The sequence below is a fragment of the Akebia trifoliata genome, chromosome 5, assembly GCF_017979445.1.
Source record: "Akebia trifoliata isolate Shusen 1 chromosome 5, ASM1797944v1, whole genome shotgun sequence".
Lineage (NCBI taxonomy): Eukaryota > Viridiplantae > Streptophyta > Magnoliopsida > Ranunculales > Lardizabalaceae > Akebia > Akebia trifoliata.
Window position 1 is genome coordinate 26,612,241 of NC_141379.1, and position 19,680 is coordinate 26,631,920.

General features: G+C 35.4%; 2 protein-coding genes across 2 annotated transcripts; one reads left to right on the top strand and one right to left on the bottom strand.

The window, feature by feature from the left end:
* Positions 1 to 5,591: 5,591 nt before the first annotated feature.
* On the bottom strand, positions 5,592 to 19,369 carry LOC147401844 (G-type lectin S-receptor-like serine/threonine-protein kinase CES101). Its single transcript, XM_086443273.1, has 8 exons — positions 18,046 to 19,369; positions 17,060 to 17,164; positions 16,905 to 16,976; positions 16,648 to 16,820; positions 15,546 to 15,756; positions 14,280 to 14,517; positions 13,967 to 14,114; positions 5,592 to 6,038 (listed from the first exon to the last, which is right to left on the bottom strand). Exons 1-8 carry the CDS (start codon positions 19,274 to 19,276, stop codon positions 5,919 to 5,921), a joined length of 2,298 nt encoding a protein of 765 aa, XP_086299399.1. The 5' UTR covers positions 19,277 to 19,369; the 3' UTR covers positions 5,592 to 5,918.
* Positions 6,373 to 13,714, top strand: LOC147401845 (protein SUPPRESSOR OF K(+) TRANSPORT GROWTH DEFECT 1-like). Its single transcript, XM_086443301.1, has 7 exons — positions 6,373 to 6,724; positions 8,492 to 8,628; positions 8,730 to 9,972; positions 10,099 to 11,727; positions 11,971 to 12,067; positions 12,156 to 12,254; positions 12,382 to 13,714. Exons 4-7 carry the CDS (start codon positions 11,648 to 11,650, stop codon positions 12,547 to 12,549), a joined length of 444 nt encoding a protein of 147 aa, XP_086299427.1. The 5' UTR covers positions 6,373 to 6,724; positions 8,492 to 8,628; positions 8,730 to 9,972; positions 10,099 to 11,647; the 3' UTR covers positions 12,550 to 13,714.
* Positions 19,370 to 19,680: the final 311 nt, after the last annotated feature.

A 19,680-nucleotide genomic window follows, 5' to 3' on the forward strand; every position in this document is an offset into this window, starting at 1 on the left:
GTTAGAATGGATTTTTCTTTCTTTTGACCTTTGAAACATCTAATTTTTATTTATTTATTTGTATGAAAGTTCGTGGAAACTCTTTCGAGTCAAATTCGTGGGAACTAATGCACCATTTTCTTTGTTGGGTTATAACTCGTCTTTCTGAGGTGGGATTCATGAATTTTGACCCTCAAGACTCGTAAGCCAGAGTGCAACTTGGGCGGCTTGACCCGAGCTCAACCCAATTGATGGGCAAGCTTGGACCGAGTTATATAGAAGATGAGTTGAGTCTGAGTTAGAATATCTCAATCCGATTTTAATTTGGGTCGAAGTCAGGTTGAGAGTACGAGTAGTCTGATTCAATTCGAATCCCATGCTAAATACTAATATATAATATTTTTATATTAATTATAGATTTTTTATTCCATTTTATTACCACTTGTGGACAATTAGTTGATATTAATGTGAGCTTTGGTTTAAAATGGTTTGTCTAAATTTTTTCTCAATGATAGATTTGAATATTATATGCAATTTTAATTATTAATACTTCTGTTTTTTATGTTGCATTTTCTTGTTAAAAAAATACAAAATTTATTTATTAATTATGAAGGATGTTTTTCGTTGAATATTAAAGAGTGACACGTGACACCTAGGGATTCGAATTAGACATGGGGATCCAAACCAACTCATTTGAGGGTAAGTTCAGTGGCTCGATCGCAAACCAATAATGGGTTTGGGTCTTAGTTGGTTAGGAAAATATTGGGTTAAATACACATGGGAGAGTCATTCAATCACATGGGAGAGTCATTCAATTAGTTCAAATCCCTAAAATCATAGATTAAATTAAAAGTGATTAAAATATTAGTGAGGGAAAGTCTCAAGGAAAAATGAATGTATGAGGATGTAATATTGATTGGATACATTCCAAAATTACCAATTAAGATCTCTTTCTAAATTGGATAAAAGTAAAATTAATAACAAGATCTAAAAGGATCCTAAGGTTTCATCTCTATAAATAGATGGACAGACATATTAAAAGATATGAGTTCACCCCCTCTGAATGTTACATTATTTGTGTACTAAGATTCTGACTTGGACATTAGAGAGATATTGTTGCAGACACACGCAAGGACACGAGGAGTGGAGATCGTGAGATATAGTCTCAAATCCTAAGGTAGTGCAAGTTTTTTCATTTACACTAATCAAAATTAAATTAGGGTGTTATTCAACGAGCCAAATCCTACCAAATCGTCCAAAATTATTTAAATCGGACTAATCCAAACTCAATCCTATTTTAGAAGATCAAGCTCAAGTTGAACTTGGGTTAGTGAGCTTAGACCCAATGGTCAATTTTAAGTTGAGTTCGGGTTGAGGGTTATTCTACTTGGGTTGAGCTTTGGTTTACCTTCCAACTCGCCCAACCCACCCAGGTTGCAGTCCCAATGAAAATGAAATGATCTTAAATTTCACTTTAAGGCTGAAGAAGTGGACAAAAATCTTCACCCTATAATTGAAGGTGACTAGTTTTAGATAGAAGATCAACTAGGGTTGAAGAAGATAAAATCTAAAGCTTTACGAATTAGGATGAAAATCAGTTTAGGTAGAAAGATAGGCTTTTAAGCTTGAAGAAGAGAGTGAAAAGTTTCAGCAAGATTGAAGATGACTGATTTGAAGGGAGAAAATTTTGGTATTTAAAAAAAATAAAAAAATAATAAATGGTTGAAGATGATGGTGCATAGGTCATTTATGTTAAGTCTCTCAAAGAAGACTTAGGTCAAAAGGGGTACGTCATCAACTTCAAAACACATGATATCTCTAGTGTAGACAAAAAAAAAGTGGAGGCATGTCTAAATTACCCTAATCATAATAAATTTTAATTTACTATTATTTTTACGTGTTTGGTAAAATCAACAAGTCTATTTAATTTCTCAATATTAGATGTGCTCAACAAAATTTTACTCCAATAATAATTTTATTTTGAAAATATGAGTATTAAATAAGTTGTTAAGGGTGTCTACCATATGAACCCAAATAATTGTTGGATAATGCGTTGTTGATGACTTATGCCTTCTCTTTTTCTTTTTTTTTTTTCTTGGAACCTCTCTAATTGTTGAATTTTTTTTACTTTCGAAAATATGATACATATCTGTGGCATGATGGTAAATGACTCAAATTATGCCAAAATTATATTTTGTGTAATCAAATTGCCTAACAATTTTTGAGAGTAGAACTTATACACTGAGATATTAATTGGTAAGCCGTTACAATGTTATTAAAATCTTTCTTTCTAACAAATTGTTCTCGTTTTTAAAATTTTGGAGCTGTCGTGACTTCAAGTTTCTTGAAATTCCGGTTGAATTTTATGAACAAGAGTTCTAGGAAAATTCAAATGGACAACGGTAACAATCTATTAGAAGGTTTGGACCATTATAGGAAGACTTCACAATCTATTAGATTATTCTCATTCTTAAGGGGGCAAGACTTTTCGGTTGAATCATGGAGATTTCCAGACAGAAATAAATGTGTCGGGGAAGTGATATCTTCCTATCTTGCTAACAAATCACAATTGAATTTGATGTCATGAGCTCCAATAATATGGATCGAGCCATTCATGATGTTCAAATCTTGTTGAATTACACAACATAAAAAAGCCTAATGCTCATTTCACGCGGATCTAATTTACGACTTACGGAATTTGAACTCAGGAGACCTGCTAGTTTGGTAGCTTTTGAGCTAGAAATCAGAAATCTATTTCTTGGTTGTCTAAATTGGGCAGTTGAAAGGAAACCCTCCTATGTACAAGGGACCTTTTGACATGAAATACTCTAAACAATGGTCCAAGAAGAAGAAGAATAATAAGAGTATGTATCAAATGCAGATTAGAGATTTGTCAAACTTCTGTTAGTTTCATCAATTACGTCGCTAAAATCTCTTTGTTTGTCTACAAGGATCAAGTAGCCTGTAAATTGATGTGAGAGAAAATGGAAATCCCTCACAACGAGATGAATAACTAAAATCCCTATTTGAAATACTAAGAGATGAAGGCTTACAAATTTTGAATGCAACAATGCTCATCGGGACTTCTGAATCTGTATTCTCAACCTTTCTAGCACAATCACTTGAGATTTCAAATTCGAAATGTGCATTCCTTGATTAAAACCTGCTTCATTCAATGCATCTTTATATTGAATTTCTTGGAGGATTTATTCTTGAGGACACTTCCCAAGATATGGATAAAATCAAGAAAGGCATTAATTCAAATGACTTTTTAAACCCATATATATATATATATATATTCACCGCTTGGAAAATGACGATGTAATGAAATTGCTACTTTAATTCAAATGCCATGTTTGGGTGCGATTATATTTTTCTTATCTGCTTCGTTTTTTCGACAGACACCATTGGAGTACATGAGTCCATTTTGTACCTCCTGGATTCAAGCCAGATTTTAATGTCTACTAATCCGTACTCTCGTCTTGAAAGCTTGTGAACAAGTATTCCATAGTTCTAGATTCTAACTTATCCACACCAAATTTTCTTACATGTGTAGGGAGACCCCATACAACAGTGTTGTAGACTTGGCTTGTAGCTTAACAACTAAAACAGGGTAACTTGAACTGACTTAGTTGGACTCATATTGACTACATTCACGACATTTTCTGAGGTATGTCACAAGAAGGAGATGGGAAGATTCGAAGAACTCATCGCTGAATTTTCTGAAGAGTTATCACCCCCCCGTGGCAGATCAGCCTTTCTGGGACATTTTCTAAGTAAATGTCTCACTACTGTTGTTGCTACTTGCGTATATATTGGATCCAATATTCAGATAAAAATCTTCTTCATGTACTTTTCTGCTCTTCCAAAGCTCTTATAACACATTGCATACATGGGTGGTGGCACTGGGATACACACATCTCGAGTCAGTAGGTTAAGCAATATTAAGATGAAATTTCGTCATAATGGGTATCTTCTCACTTATTTTTCTTTAGTGCAGGTAAGTAGAGGCAACAATTCCTCTTCCAGTGTCTGTGTTTTCCATAATAAAAGAGCCTAATATATGCCAAACCATCAAATATTGAGAATTATATTTACCAAGATCTAATACCATAATCATCATAACATCAACATGATATTTGAAATAGGTCTAACACAAGGTTGAGATGAATAAAGCTAGATGTACAAATATTAATGTTTGCAATCCATCAATATGATAGCAATAATTAATGTTTCCAACTCATTTACGAATTCAGAGGTTACTAATATATTGGTATAGATAATATAAAAGGTAATTGATCAAGGGAACCCATACCGCTACCGTGCCTCCATCACAGAAATGGTTAGACCATTTAGGGAATGATTTTCTTGCATGTCTTTACGTAAATCCGCATCCATTACACTTTTCCCAATAAAAAATGGCGGTTGTTTCAGAGCAGGCAAAATCATAGCTTCATTAGTGAACATAGTAACAACTACAACATCTAACATGGTGGGTCGATCAGTTGCACTCTCTCGTACACATAGAAGACCCACATGAATGTATCTCAACATTCATTTTTTGGCCTTGAGTGATGGAGTTTGCTGCCTCCACATGGGATGGTGATGTTACCATACAAAAACAATGGAGAATGAAGAGGAGTAGAAGAACTGAAGCACCATGTGTATGGCTTCTCTTCAGGCTCTTAAGCTTGAAGAAGAGGGTGAAAACAGTCATTGTAAGGTTGAAGATGATTGATTTTGGGGAGAGAAAATTTAGATTGAAGATGACTACCAAGTTGAAGATATGGCACACAAGTCATTTATGTTAGTCCCTCAGGGAAGACGTAGGTCATGCGGTATGTCATCAATTTCATAATGAAAGGTATCTCTAATGTTAACAAAAAAGTGTGGGCAGGTCTAAATCATCCTCTAATTTTAATTAACAATTATTTTTTTATGTGTTTAGTAAAGTCAACAAGTCTAAGTCTAAATCATCCCAATAATAATAATAATTTTAATCTACAATTATTTTTTATGTGTTTGGTAAAGTCAACAATTCTATTTAATTTCTCCATCTTTGATTCACTTAGTAAAATTTTAAAAATATAATTATTAAATAATTTGCTAATAGTGCCTTCCATAAGAGACCAAGGTCAACGGGTGCATCATCAGTTTGTAGACATAAGTGGGTTTCAAATATAAATCAAATCGTAAATGGTTGTTTAAGAAAACAACCAACCCTTTTAAGAGAGGCTTACACAATAAGCAGAAATTGGAATCTAAAGGAAATATGTTATTTTATCTCAACATCGTATTAGAATGCTGAAAAATCGATACGTAGTGGCCACTACATTTCGATACGATATTTTAAACCTTGGTTGCCTTTTCTAGTGAAGATAAACCTTTAATTTAGCTGTTCCATAACATCCATAGCAAGATGAAATTTCACCATAATGGGTATCTTCTCACTGATTTCTCTTCAGTGCAGGAAAGTAGAGGCGACAATTCCTCTTCTAATGTTTGGGTTTGCCATAATAAAAACACTAATATATGCATAACCATCAAATATTGAGAATTATATGTACCAATATTAAATACCATAATCATCATAGCATCAACATGATATTCAAAATAGGCCATAAGAAAAGGTTCAGGTGGATGGAGCCAAACGTATAAGTATTAATGTTTGCAATTCGATCAATTTGATAACAAGAATTAATGTTTACAAATATATATATATATGTTATTGATAAAAGTAATGCATACCACTACCGTGCCTCCATCATAGAAATGGTTAGACCATTTAGGGAACGCTTTTCTTGCTTGTCTCTAAGTAAATCTGCCTCCAACACACTTTTCCCAAAAGAAAATGCTGGTTGTTTCGGAGCAGGTAAAATCATAGCTTCATTAGTAAACATAATAACAACATCTAACATGGTGGGTCGATCAGCTGCACTCTATTGTACACATAGAAGACCCACATGAATACATCTCAAGATTTTATCTTTGGGACATGAAGTATCCAACATCGGATCCATTAGCTCAACACCTCTGCCCTTTTCCCACAATTCCCATGCCTGAAGCAAGTTCAGTTTTAATTAATACATCAATAACCTTAAACTTGCAAAATCAATTTTTTTTATTTAATTTTTTCCATAACTAAATAGATTTCATATTACCAACTTACACTACGTCATATTGCGATTTTTGCGACGTCAAAACTGCGCTAAAAACGACTGCTAAAGGCAGTCGTTAATTACGACAGTTTTAAGCAGTCGTTGAACCGTCGTTTCAACGCACTAATGGAAATAAGTAAAAGTTGGGGTGCCAATAGCCACTCAAAAAAAAAAAAAAAAAAAAATCAGAACCTTTTGTTTTCAGAACTCGTCTTCGCCACTGTCGAAGTTCTGCTCTCCTCTCATTCACACACTCTCACTCGACTGATCTTCTCTTTCTACACCGTCGCTCTTTTCGCTCTCTCTCGATTCCTTCGTTCTTCTCGCTCTCGCTCTCGCTCTTTTTTTTTTTTTTTTTTTTTTTTTTCTAGAAACAAATCGATCGGAATTTTTTTTTTAGAAACAAATCGATCGGAGTTTGATCGAAAGATCTTCGCTCGATCTCTTCCTCAAAGAATCTGTGATTTTGAAGATGCAATCAGATTCAATTTACAAGTTTTAGGGCAGAATCGATCGGCGTTTGATCGAAAGTTTTAGGGCTTTGTTTGATCTGCCTCCCTTTGCTTCGTTTGTGATCGAATCTTCAGGTATGTTAACGTTTTTTATTGAATCTTAGATTTTCCATAATTAATTTAGGGTTTCAAATGTATAGATAAACATAAATAAAAAAACAACTCAAATGTATAGATCGTGGAATGGAAAAATGTTTTGAAAAGAGAGTAACAAATTTCAGCAGAGGAAAACATCTTTAGCAAACTTGTATTATCAATAGATGCAATGCAATAACAAATTAATGCAATAACTTGTATTGTTTGAGTTGATTTCTTTTTGGATCTCTCTGATTAGTAGTGTTTTTCTATTCTTTGATTTTGATTTCTTTTTGGATCTCTTTGATTAGTAGTGTTTGGACCTTTTTGAGTACTTTTGATTTTGTTAATCTGTGTTCTCTGCTTACAATTTGATGTATATCTTTGTTATAATCATTCTAACTTGTTTTGTTATAATTCTTCTTTGTTTGATTGTTCTTCCAGTACTTTGAGTGTGAAATCTGTGATCCATTGATTTATTTTAATAAGTTTTCTGTTGAGGATTTTAAGTTTTTTGGTGTTTTGATTCATATAGAATAGAATATCTCCATATATTGTTGTAGATGTGATCGTGTTCATTAGGTCTTATATAATGTGTATCCAGATGATGGATCAAGAAATGGTTTGAAAAATTACGGAGCAGGTGACCCTGAACCAAGAAATGATCGTGTTCATTAGATCTATGTTTGTCATCCCATGCCTCGTTAAAAGTTTATTTGGTGCGACACCACCACCTACTATGAGATGAGGAATCATTTTTGGATTTCTCAACAGTTTTATGTGAGCTACCTCATTATGTCATAGTAGGACAAGGTGACCTTTTGCACCAAAGCTTCAAGAGTTAGTTAGCTGGAAGGAAAATCTACTCATTGTTTGACGTGGGATAAGGACTCATTTGAGTCTTTTTTTATGGTGAATCCAAATGGTGTCTTCCTAGTATTGGTTCCCGATCCATTATTGGTCACGTGTAGTGTGAAAAATGTAATCGACATCAGCCATGGGTTGTAGCACTTAGGAGATAGTTAGGCCATTGATATGGAAGTAATTGTTTGTTCACATGGATGTGTATAATGAGGCATATTTCATTAAAATAAGATTCAATGGTGAGATCAGGTTTCCAATCTAACCTATGTGGATGAAGAAAGACATTATTTCATTAATCTATCCCTGCATTCGGAATGGAATTTGATCAAGCAAAAAGGGAATCGTTAGGATCTTGAGGAGGAGGAGCATATCCATAGCCTTCATAACCTTGGCTGTATCCATAGTATCCCCTATTCCACTGGTTTGGCCACCTGTTTGACTAATTTATCCTCTCACACGCTTGTACCATACTTCTCATGCTACTTTACTAATGATAAGATTTAGAAAGTGTTCATTGGTTTAATTGTTTTGAATTAAATTGGATTGTTGTTTTATTCTAATTCCTTCTTCTAGTTGAGCTTTAGGCATTATCCGCAGTCCTTGTTGTCCTACCTTTATTTCTGTCATGTATGAAGAAAGGAGGAAAGAATGCATCAGCTTGACAAGATCAGATTTTTTTTTTCTTGAAAAAATATCGACTATATCAATTATGGGTAATCAACAGGAGATGGATATCAACTTCCATTTCAGTAAGTTTGGGTAATATATTATCTTGTAATAACTCACTTTAGATACAATAGAAAGGAAGAACATGATTTTCTGCCGAGCATGGATACTTGGGATAAGGCTTTGATGATAACGTGGAGGAGGTTAATCTCATCAGCTCACTTTTATTCCTTGCAGGGTGCCGTAGCTGCCCTTCATATGGTGCATTGCTTTCACTTGGCCGGTTTTCCCAAAGGCCTTATCAGCTGTGTTACTGGATAGGGTTCTGAAATTGGAGATTTCCTCACAATGCACCCCGGGGTGAACTGCATAAGGTAATCTCTGACTCGTCTTCATGTCTACAATTCTTCTTAAGCCTCTTTCCCTCTTATCTAAGAACCTTCTGTTGCCTCACAAATTTCCTTTCTTGGTATAGCTTCACTGGTGGAGACACTGGAATTGCAATTTCAAAGAAGGCAGGTATGATCCCTCTTCTATGGTGGGACGTTATTGATCTCCATTTCTACCCTTCATATCGTTGTTAATGAAGTTTGATGACTTATGAGTGTCTTTTCATACTTGTTCTATAATATCTTACAGTTTTAATGAAACTCTTCTCAATATTTTCATCACTTCCATGAAAAGTGTAGTAAGTTCAAACTAATCAAAATATTTCTATTTCTAGGTTGACTGAAGTAGACACCAAAACCAAAATTTAATACCTTAGTTATCCATAAAAGAAAAAAGCTAGCAAGCATGTGCGATGAATAAAGTAAATGATACATCATGCATTTATTGTACTTGAATTTGGATCATAAAATACTTCCTCATCATCGGTTAATGTTTCCCCCTCCTAGTTCTTCTGCTTCCCATGGCATGTGATGGCTCTTATGCATGTGCTTGTGAGTTATGATGTGTGAACTTAAAACCTTGTTAACATTTAAATTTAGAACTCGTGCAAAGATCAAAGATAAGCAGTCTTTTGAAGCCTTGATGGACATGTGGGAAAAGAGGTCCATGTTTTTAAATCCCATTGGGCCTAGATGTCATTAATTTGAACTTAACTTTAGTTTTTTACTCTTGCATCCGATTGGGAAGTCATTAGATGCTTCAGAAAAGCTCATTGGAAATTTTGATGCATTAGATGTGATTTATGTTAATGAATGGTTAGGATTTGTTTCCTAGGACTTAAGTTAGATTTTAGGATTTTATTTTTCCCTATAAACAGTGATAATGAGATCACCTAATATTGACCCATCAACTGGTGAGTCGATCAATCATTTATGTGCTCCACTTACATGGCTGTCACATTTTTAAGTAAGTTTATCTACTATCATTATATGAAAGCTGAAGTTGCATCACCATGCTCAAACTTGACTGATATGGAGCATTTTTTGTTGTAGGCATTGGAAGCTGCAAAGATGGTATTAGATTTCACTAACAATAAAAGAATTGATGCTGATTTGTTGGAAGTGATAATGATAGAGATGGAAACTCGGACTTCAAAGCATAATCTTTCTCCTTCTGTCTCCGGTAGAGATCCTGATTATACAATTCAAACTCATCCCAGAGATTCTTTTGGTGACTCTGTTGATGAATCAAGATACCTAGAACCTGATGTGGCGAGATCACGTGAGACTGATCACTTGGTGGAATTGCTTGGAAATGTTCTACAGAAGGTATGCCAGGAAGCCCTTTTTTCCCTTCTAAATATTGACATTTTTTATGTTTAAAGAACCCAAAGTGATCTATAATTTCTTTTGTTTATTACCCATGGTTTTTTAATACTTCTCTTTTCATTGTAGATTGTTCGCAGTGGTGGGGGAGAAGGCATATGGGGTTTATATGCAAGGTGGCATAAAATCAAAGGGGACCTCGTTATGTGTTCTGAAGCCTTTCTAAAGCAAGTCAGAGCATACCAGGTATAACCATTGATTCATTTCTCTTGGTTTGTTTTCATGGTCATTTTGCTTATAAATCCAAAATGGATATAAACAAGGTCTTTTTTGTTATTGCTAGTTATCCTAGTGTTATTGCCATCACTTCAATGTTGAGTTTCGACACTATGCAATGGAATTGGAAGGGTAGCAGCTAATATCAAAAGAAGGTGACAACAGTTGTTGTGCCAACAAATGGAAAGAATGAAATGACAGAAAGCAAATGGTGGCTGCAGCTTGTGAGAAACAGAGGTGTCAAGAGTTGTTTCTATTAAAGGAATGACAATATGAAGTGGCAAGTGGGTGTTGGTAGCATGAGATGGGTGTCAAGTCATTGGAGAGGTGGCAACTGTGTGCTTGCTTGGCAGTATGAGCTGTTGTGTGGGCTGGAGCTGTGGCTTAAGATGAGAATAACAGCTGGTTATTAAGAACATGGCAGCAAAGGTGGAGGTGGCAAAACAACATCATCCTTAACAAAAATCAGCTCTTTCTAACAACATCAAACAAAGTGATTAGAAGTTTCAAAATAGCTTCTTTTTTTGTTTTGTTACTGGAGATCATCTTCACCAAAACTCAGTCCCAGACTCATCACTGTGTGGGCAAGTGCATCAAATGTAATATCATGATATATTGAGTAGTTATCAAAAAGATATAATGTTACTAAAGCATGTTTTGGTCACAAAGTTTCACCTTTTTTCCATATATTAACCATATGATAATTTATCAAATTACCCACCTTCCCCTGTTGCATATGTATATAACTTTACGACAAGATGATAAGTATTAGCCAAGAGATTCTTTTTTAAGTTAAAAACATTTTGTGATTGATTTGAAAATCAAAATATGATGCAGTGAGTAGTTATCACTGTGTGTTTTATTATATGGCTCTGGAAGAGAAGTTTGGAGTGTCAATAGGAGAAGGTGGAGCGGAGAACATCATAAGTGTTTTCAAGATGCTGCCGATCTGATTGAAAAAGTGAAGGCTGATTCAGCTTAGGCAACAAAACCTCAAGGCCGAATATGAGGGAAAGTCTGTTTTTTGGCAGAATCTAGTCAAGGATCCACCATAAAAATGACTACATCTTTCATTTTATTTGTAGCCATTTTTAAAAAAAAAATTAGCTTGCAATGTTTTCTGGTTTTGGTTTGTTGGAGAAGCTCTCAAGTAATCATAAGTCATGATTACAATGATTCTCTTACGTTCTTATGGCTGTGTAACTGTGTTTCTTCCTTCGAGTGTTTCATAATGCCTTATCCCAACTATTGGGGTCAGCAACATAAACAAATTTCCCCTTTCAAAAGTAAACTGTTACTCTTTGTGTATAGTGTTATATTTTGAATAAATACGAATAATAATTGACAGCTTCGGCTTTGGTGTAGAAGCCGGTCAGAAACTAGGAGTTCGGGTGGTTCAGCTATGGACAGCTTTGGCTTGCAGTTTTATGGCTTATATCCACTTCCGGGAGCTCGTCAAAAGAGGTTTCACAGCACTCAAAGGTATTATTAAGTGTTTTTTTTCTTTTGTTGTTGGTATCATGATTGTGAAACATCTTCAAAACTTCAAATGGCCATAAACTGTTACTCTTGGTAGTCTTGCTTACCACTTATCATTCGTTGACTTGTTTAGGTTCATATTTTTCATTACATTACTGTATTCATGCATAAATACACACATTCATACATATAACTTAAAGGAGAAAACGGCAGACTTAAAGTTTTAAATTCATTTTGTTATTGCAGCTGTGTTGCCAACCTTGTGTTTGTCATTATCAATGTCCAACCGAAAGAGCTGGGAATACCAATAAAAGCTTCTTATGCTGTTGAGGAGGTTAAAGAGGTGAGAAAATCAGTCCATTAAAATATGGGTAATTGTAACATTTATCTTTTTAGTTGCTTCTGTCATTGAACTTGATGGTTATGAGCAGGTTCATCTAGGAGATACCCCTCACAACTTGACTGAAAGTGACTTTGAGACCTTGGCACACAAGATGGAAGGGTTCTTTGGTTCGGATATTTCTGTTTGTGTACGTGAACAGACTTTAATAGATTATTTTCATTCATTCACTTCAATGTTTTGGTGCTGTTGTACATCTTTTCTTGAGTGATGCTGTTGAGATTAGATTGGTATCACACTCCTTGGATCTTTGACAGGTAAAAGACGTTCTCTTCGAACCCGTTCACAAAACTCAAGATGCAATGTTTTTCATTAAGACATCTAATGACACGTGGGTGTCATGTGGACCAAAGCAACCTGGGGCTGTTCAAATTACTATGCAAGATCTTGCAGCCAAAGGCCTTGCCTCAAAGGTAAGAAGTTAGTGGAGATGAGTTTTTCAGCTTTGCCCATATTACATTATCTTTAAGACAGACAGACACACACACACATGATTAGTTGAATGCTTTTTTTTGTACACTATGCCTTTCTTCACCAAACAATCTTCTGCGCCAATTTGAACACTCCTTACACTATTCAAGGAATTTAGAATAAATAGGACCAAGGCAAAGCATATGGAGTGTAGCTTTAGCATTGACATGCATTGAGAGGAAGGTCCAATGAAAATTGATGGGTAGGTAATGTTTTAAAGAGATCATTTCATTTTCTTGGTTCCATTATCCATAAGATGATGTGGTTTACATTGTTGGAACATGTTTCTTGCTAGCTCAACATTCAACTCAATAAAGCATGGGATTTTGGTTTCATAGAGCAAACAATTAGATATTAGAATGGCTATACTTTCAAAGTTATTTATACTATAACTTGTTTGAACAGGGGGACACAATTAATGCCATTTCACAAGCTAAAGCTGCAGCTAGTGAAATTGTTAATGCTCAAAAAGTGGCATATAGTCAGCCCTGTAACCTGGCACATGAATTGGTTTCAACATTCACATTTTGTAGGGCTATACTTTTAACTTTCAAGGCATATGTTGATTTGTTATTTGTTTACTGCCTACCCCAAATCTTTTGGATATGGCTTTGACAGTATGATTTGTTATGTGTTTACTCAATCTCGGTGATGAAACTGAAACACATGAAGAATTTGAGTTTGAGTTTTAGCCAACTGGGGCTCGGTCAATGTCATTTGTTGGGACCCATGAATACTTGGCACCCGAGATAATCAAAGGTGATGGCCATGGGACTTTCGACATCTTTCTATATGAACTTTTGTTTGGTAAAACTCCTTTCAAGGGATCAGGGAATCGGGCAACGTTGTTCAATGTTGTGGGTCAGCCATTATGGAAGTTAGTGGCTGTATGCTGTGGTAGCACCCGCTAGGACATTATATACAAAAGGTTGTGGTTGTTAATTGTTTGATTTTACTTTCTAAAAATAAATAATTTATGGCAGGTGGCTGAAAATAGTTAGATTTATGAAAGTTGAATATGAGGGGCATTTGGGTCTTTTCATGTTATTAGTTGGGGTGTAGGTCATCAATGTCAAAACATAGGGGTATCTCCAACATTTAGCAACATGTGAGGGGGTCAGGTATAAAATAAATTTTTTTTTAAAACAAAATACCCTATAGCGACGGTCGCCGACCGTCGCTATATCTCTATTTTACAGTCGTTTTTTCCGACTGCCCAAGACAGTCGTTTTTTTCCGACTGTCTTGGACAGTCGTTTTTAAAAAACCACTCCTTTTAAAACGACTCGTTTTTCGACTGTAGGGGCAGTCGTATTTTTTAAAAACGACTGTCTTGGACAGTCGTTTTTGGCTCATTATGACGTAGTGTTACATATCCTATGAGACTGAGATGGCGCTCAAAATCATTGAAGCTTTTTTTCTTTCCACTGACAATCTCTAACAATAACACTCCAAAGCTGAAGACATCCGACTTCACAGAGAAAATTCCCTCCATTGCATACTCAGGCGACATATATCCACTGGATCGAATCATTAAACAAATTCATTATAAATGGAAAGCAATGTGCATATGCTTGTGCAAGCTGTGAAAAAAAATGTAATACAAAAATATGCTTGTGAGGTCTTTATATGCATTGACAAGCATCGGATGTGTTCATGTATATGTATATTTGTGGTTAGCTTACAATGTCCCAGCAATCCTATTTGTATTCGCTTTAGATTCTGCCAGTTCAAATATTCTTGCCATGCCGAAATCTGATATCTTTGGGTTCATCTCATCATCTAGTAAAATGTTACTAGGTTTTAAATCTCTGTGAATCACCCTTAATCTAGAATATGTGTGTAGGTAAAGAAGCCCTTGTGCAATCCCTTCAATGATATTGATACGTTTCTTCCAATCTAATAGCTTTCTTCCCATGGGATCTGCACAAAGTGAAAGAAAAAAAATGAATATAGATACAAATTTGTCCTTGTTGTGTAGGCTTTATGAATGTCAAGAAGATAGAAACCAATCAAATGGGTGATGAGAAGTGTTATTGCAACAATTGTTTTTTTATATTGTCAGATACATTAAGAATTGAAAGATCACTTAGGGCATCTCAACCAATCAAATCCCCTGCATTTTCATGTAATGCATTTAATGTCATCTTCATCATCATCAACACCTTATCCTAGTTGCCAAGGTCGGCCTATATTGTCATCTAACTCTATCATGACAACATCGTTTCTATTTTTTTTTTTTTCGACAAGTAAAAAAGAATTTATTTATGGCAAAAAAGGACAACAAAAGGAGGAAGGAAGGCCTACCTTCAAACAACATGAACGAAAAATAACCTCAAGAATTCCAAATAAAATCCCACCTAAAAAGGAAATCCTTGGAAAAAAATAACTTCGAATTTATGATACAGTTTTGCCCAATAGAAAATTAATAACATGACAACAAATATCCTACACAGAATTCACATTCCCATCGAAATATCCCGTGGTCCTTTCTCTCCAGATTCCCCAACAATTGCAAAAGGGGTAATAGACAATAAAATTCTTTATTTGTGCCTCAATGAAGTAATGTTTCAACTATGAAAGAGACAAGATGGACTTGGGAAAACAACAGGAAACATGAAAGAGGGACAAAAAATGAATTCAAGATATCAGTAGCAATGGGGACAATGAATAAAGAAATGGCAAGCTGTCTCCCCACTCTTTCTACAAAGAAAACAGAAATTGACCGAGGGAATAACCCGAGCCATAACCTGATCCATTGGTAGTGTTTTGTTATGAGATGCAATCCAAACAAAGAAAGCGACCTTCGAAGCAAGTTTTTTGGCCCCAAAAAGAATTCCCGAAACATTCATTAATGTACTTGGCAATATAACAAGAATGAGCATGATTTACGAATAAATTAGAGAGTAAGAAAAATCAAATAAATAGATATCATTGAAAGTATCTCGAACCAAAGAGGAAGGAGTCCAAGCTTTTGTTGGGCATGTATTCATAGATTAACATCTTTTCGTCTCCTTTAATGCAGCTACCCAACAGCCTCACAAGATTCCTATGTTGGAGCCTGGCAATTAGTCCAACCTCATTTTTGAACTCCATTAACCCTTGTTTTGAACTTCCCGAAAGTCTCTTCACTGCTATTTCCTCCCCATCGAGTAATCGTCCCTGAAATAATTAATAATCTCTATGAAAAGGAAAAGAAAAATACCTATTAGACATAACAAGAAAGCTCCTATACATAAAAAAAGAAAAAAAAAAGAAGAAGCTCCCACAAATAATTAATCACAATCATGTTAATCATGTTTGATTCAAGAAAGTGTAGTTATTTACAACAGATTACAATTTATGCAACAATGATTGCCCATTTTGTTTTTAACTCAAGAAAAGCATTGATAATGGCAGGAGCTTCGAAAGGTGGGTTTTTGTGAGGGAGACTTCCATGATGCGGAGGCAATGTCTGAGTGCGACTGATGATGATTCAATATCAGTGTTTTAATATCGACTTCCTGAAGTACTACGTGGGGCACATTTGGACAGGGTGATGGATCACATGAAAGTTTAGCCCCCCAATTTCAATGGCTCAGGATACCAAAATCCATCATGATGGAGATTTCTAGCCATTGAATTTGATCATTTTCCGTGTGTATGTCTACCAAGAAACTTTGTTTTTTTCAATTTTAGTTCCTTCTTCTTTCAATCATGGAAAGATATTTGACGACATTTTTTCCATCTATCTATTTTCTATAAGTGACAATTTACCAAAGGAAAAAAAAATTGTTTTAAGAGCCTTAAAGCTTATTTTGTAAACATCCAACTGAAAGCTCAGACGGTTTGTGTGTATCCCACCCAATTGGGAGGTTTGGTTCAATCCCATGATGCAATTTTTTATTTTTATTGGAGTGGAAAGAACCTAATTTGTAAGAGTTAGCAAGGTCAGGCATAGCATATGCTGCCCCATACCTATTGGAAACAATGGTGACCTTGTAAATCAAGTGGTAGATGGACAACAAGATTATCTATGCTCTTACCAACCTACTTATTGGAAACAAAGGTTACCTTGTAAACAGGTCCAAATCCACCCTCTCCAAGCTTATTTTTTGATGAGAAGTTATCTGTGGCAGCCAAAATGGTATCAAACTTGAATGATATCAACTCATGATCTTTCTTTCCATGTCTTTCTATAGTTTCTAGTTCAAGTAATTCCGTCTTTTCTCTTGCGTCTGTTTCCCCTGTTTGGGTACAATAATAAAGGAGAAAAAATGATTTGTAGCTCTATAAAGTCATTTACCCATAGATTGATTATGAAAGTTTACCTCTTAGTTCGAGTTTTTTCCGCACCAAGTAGATTAAGGAGGCCAACAGGGACGTTACTAAAGCAACGGCCTCTGCAATAATGAGAAAAAATGATTTATAGCTGAAATGTAGTTCTATAAAATCATTTACTCATCGATTGATTGTGAGAGTTTACCTTTTATTTTGAGTTTTTTCCACACCAAGTAGCTTAAGGAGGCCAAAAGGAATATTACTAAAGCAATTGCCACTGCAATGACGAGCCATATCCACCACTTTTTCTCTGCATTGAAGAACAAATGCAAATTATTTAAAATGGTATTTAACAGGCTCACTAAATAGATACAGTCAATTCAATTTTTTATTATTATTATTATTTATATTTAGAATATAACAAATAATCGAAGTTAAATAAATATTTCATGGGAATTGAAATCCTCTATAATGTTTCAGTTCTGTATATTTCTTGGAAGTGTATCCAAATTTAATATTATGGGCAGATTACAGGATGTTTTAAAGGAACTATAATTTAATAGTAAGCAAGACCAAATATGTTTGGAAAAAACTTTGAAGCGGGCAGGCCGCTTCAAAATGACATTTCCAAGGAGGTATTACAAATTAGGGGCGTTAAATAAATTCAAAACACCATGTGTCTTGTAACAAGGATGGTTCCTTCAAAAGTTTGAAGCGGCCGGCCTGCTTCAAAGTTGGACTCATATATTTAGGAGTTTAGGGAGGGATTCACCTCGTCACCTGTGCTAAAGATGTGATTGAGCCCCATTAAAATTTATGTCTACCCATAGTAGTAATGTTCAGTCCAGCAATTATTTCAAAAGGGGGGTAGACTCAATTAATTCAGATAAATCTGGAAAAGTTTCGAGAAAGGAAAAAACCGGGGATTATACAAATAATGTTTTTGGATTTCTTCCAAAAACACATCATCTTCCACCTTTCCTATATCCATATCTTATTCTTGATATTTGAAGGTTGAAGAAGATAAAATGTTGAGGTTGAAGGACAAAATTTTACCTGTTTGGTGAATTAATTGGTTGGTCTCTTATTTGGTCATTTTTCATAAACTTCAACCTCCCTAAAATCTCGATCTTGTTTTTGGTCTGACTTTGTGAGAGTGATCTAACCAAATCTAGGTGCTGAGTGGCCTACCTCGTTGTGAGGGAAGAAGATAAATTTTTTCTCCATAGTCCCCAGTAAACTTTGAACCCTTAGCCCAAAAGTAACATCCTGTCCCTTGTTTGGTCATGGAAGCAAAGGCAACACAAGAACAATTGTTCCTGCATTGGGTCTCACAATCGCTGAGACCCATATTTGGATCATTGGTACTTGTAGGAACACCTGACATATCACCACTTCTTTGCTCGAACTCCTCGTCACCACTCCTGCAAGCTGACGCCTTGTTACCAACACACCCCTTCGTGGAAGTTCTTCCACACACAACCAAATAATCATCCATATATGTACTGACGCTGTCCATCTCTATCTTGTCGAGTCCCCCCATTGAACTAATCAACCAAATTAACTTGGAAGAAGAACCCAACAGAGCAGAATAACTGAAGTACCTCTCTTCCTTATTCGAAACAAAGCTGAAATTGTATTGGTATAAATAGGTATTAAATCTCTGATTCTGAATGGGTGTGATTGTCAATTCAGGTACATTTTCGAAATTATTTACGTTCCAGACACCACTCCTCCAATAAACCTCCCCTCGTCGTGTGATAACCAATTGGTTGGTACCATTTGGATCAATCTCTAGAGTGAAAGCCCCTGAAGCAGGGAGTTTATCGCTGATCCATGAAGTAAGTGACCAATTCTTCCCAGTTTTTAAATTCTGGCCAAGCTTCATTCCAGTTAGAAGAACGTCGGTTGGATAATCGAAGCTCTGCCACAGTACCCGATGTCCCGTTCCATTAGAATATATTTCATTCAACACAAAATTGCCAGAATTTAGTAGAGTAGCAGTCACGGTGCTACCATTTGATGCTTTCTCGGAACTTAAAACGATGGACTTAGTATTACTTCCATCGTACATAATTTTCAAAATTCCATCAGCATCAATGGTGAGAACACCAGTGGAATCGGAGATTGGGTTGTCACGATTGGCGATCCACACGTATGTATCATCTCTGTTCCATATCCCTAAGTAAGTCCAAGTAGAAGGTTTGAAGTTAAAGAAGCCTAGTGTGAAGATGGACTCTGGAGAAACTAAGGTCTCAAAGTTGCTTAGTTGTTGACCTTGTTTGATGAAGTTTGCTACCTCCACATGGGATTGTGATTGTCCCTTACAAAAACAAAGGAAAATGAAAAGGAGTTGGAGGAGAAGAAGAAGTGGAGCACAATGGGTATGGGTATGGGTATGGCTTCTCTTCATCATCACCATTGGAGAACAGATTCAAGCGAGCTGTGACTAATGATCATCGAAAGAGAAAGAGAGAAAGAGAAGGATACTTTGAATATTCTATATTTTCTTTTTAGGGATTTACCAGACCTGTTTGGTGTAATTTTATTACAGAACCTACTTTATCAAATTTGATACCCACCCAACGTTACTCAATAAATCGGGTTAGCATGACTAGCTGAGTAAGATTTTAAATCTTACTAATGGTCGTTGGGCCCATATGGATTATCAAATTTCGCAATCCAACACTACATTCTTTTAACTTTTATGAAAAAATCAGATTTAAAAAATAATAAAAAAAATTCCTTTTTAAGCTTTTGACTAAAAGCATTGAAATTTGATAATTATTGAACTCTCAAATTTAAATTTACATGAACATGAGATTC

Coding starts and splice junctions, on each gene's coding strand:
- LOC147401845 (XM_086443301.1), top strand. CDS start 11,648: ATGGACAGCTTTGGCTTGCAGTTTTATGGCTTATATCCACTTCCGGGA. Junction 11,728..11,970: donor AGGTTTCACAGCACTCAAAG/GTATTATTAAGT, acceptor TTGTTATTGCAG/CTGTGTTGCCAACCTTGTGT. Junction 12,255..12,381: donor GTTCGGATATTTCTGTTTGT/GTACGTGAACAG, acceptor GATCTTTGACAG/GTAAAAGACGTTCTCTTCGA.
- LOC147401844 (XM_086443273.1), bottom strand. CDS start 19,276: ATGGTGATGATGAAGAGAAGCCATACCCATACCCATACCCATTGTGCT. Junction 17,165..18,045: donor TCTTCTTCCCTCACAACGAG/GTAGGCCACTCA, acceptor TCTTCAATGCAG/AGAAAAAGTGGTGGATATGG. Junction 14,115..14,279: donor AATAGGATTGCTGGGACATT/GTAAGCTAACCA, acceptor GATTCGATCCAG/TGGATATATGTCGCCTGAGT.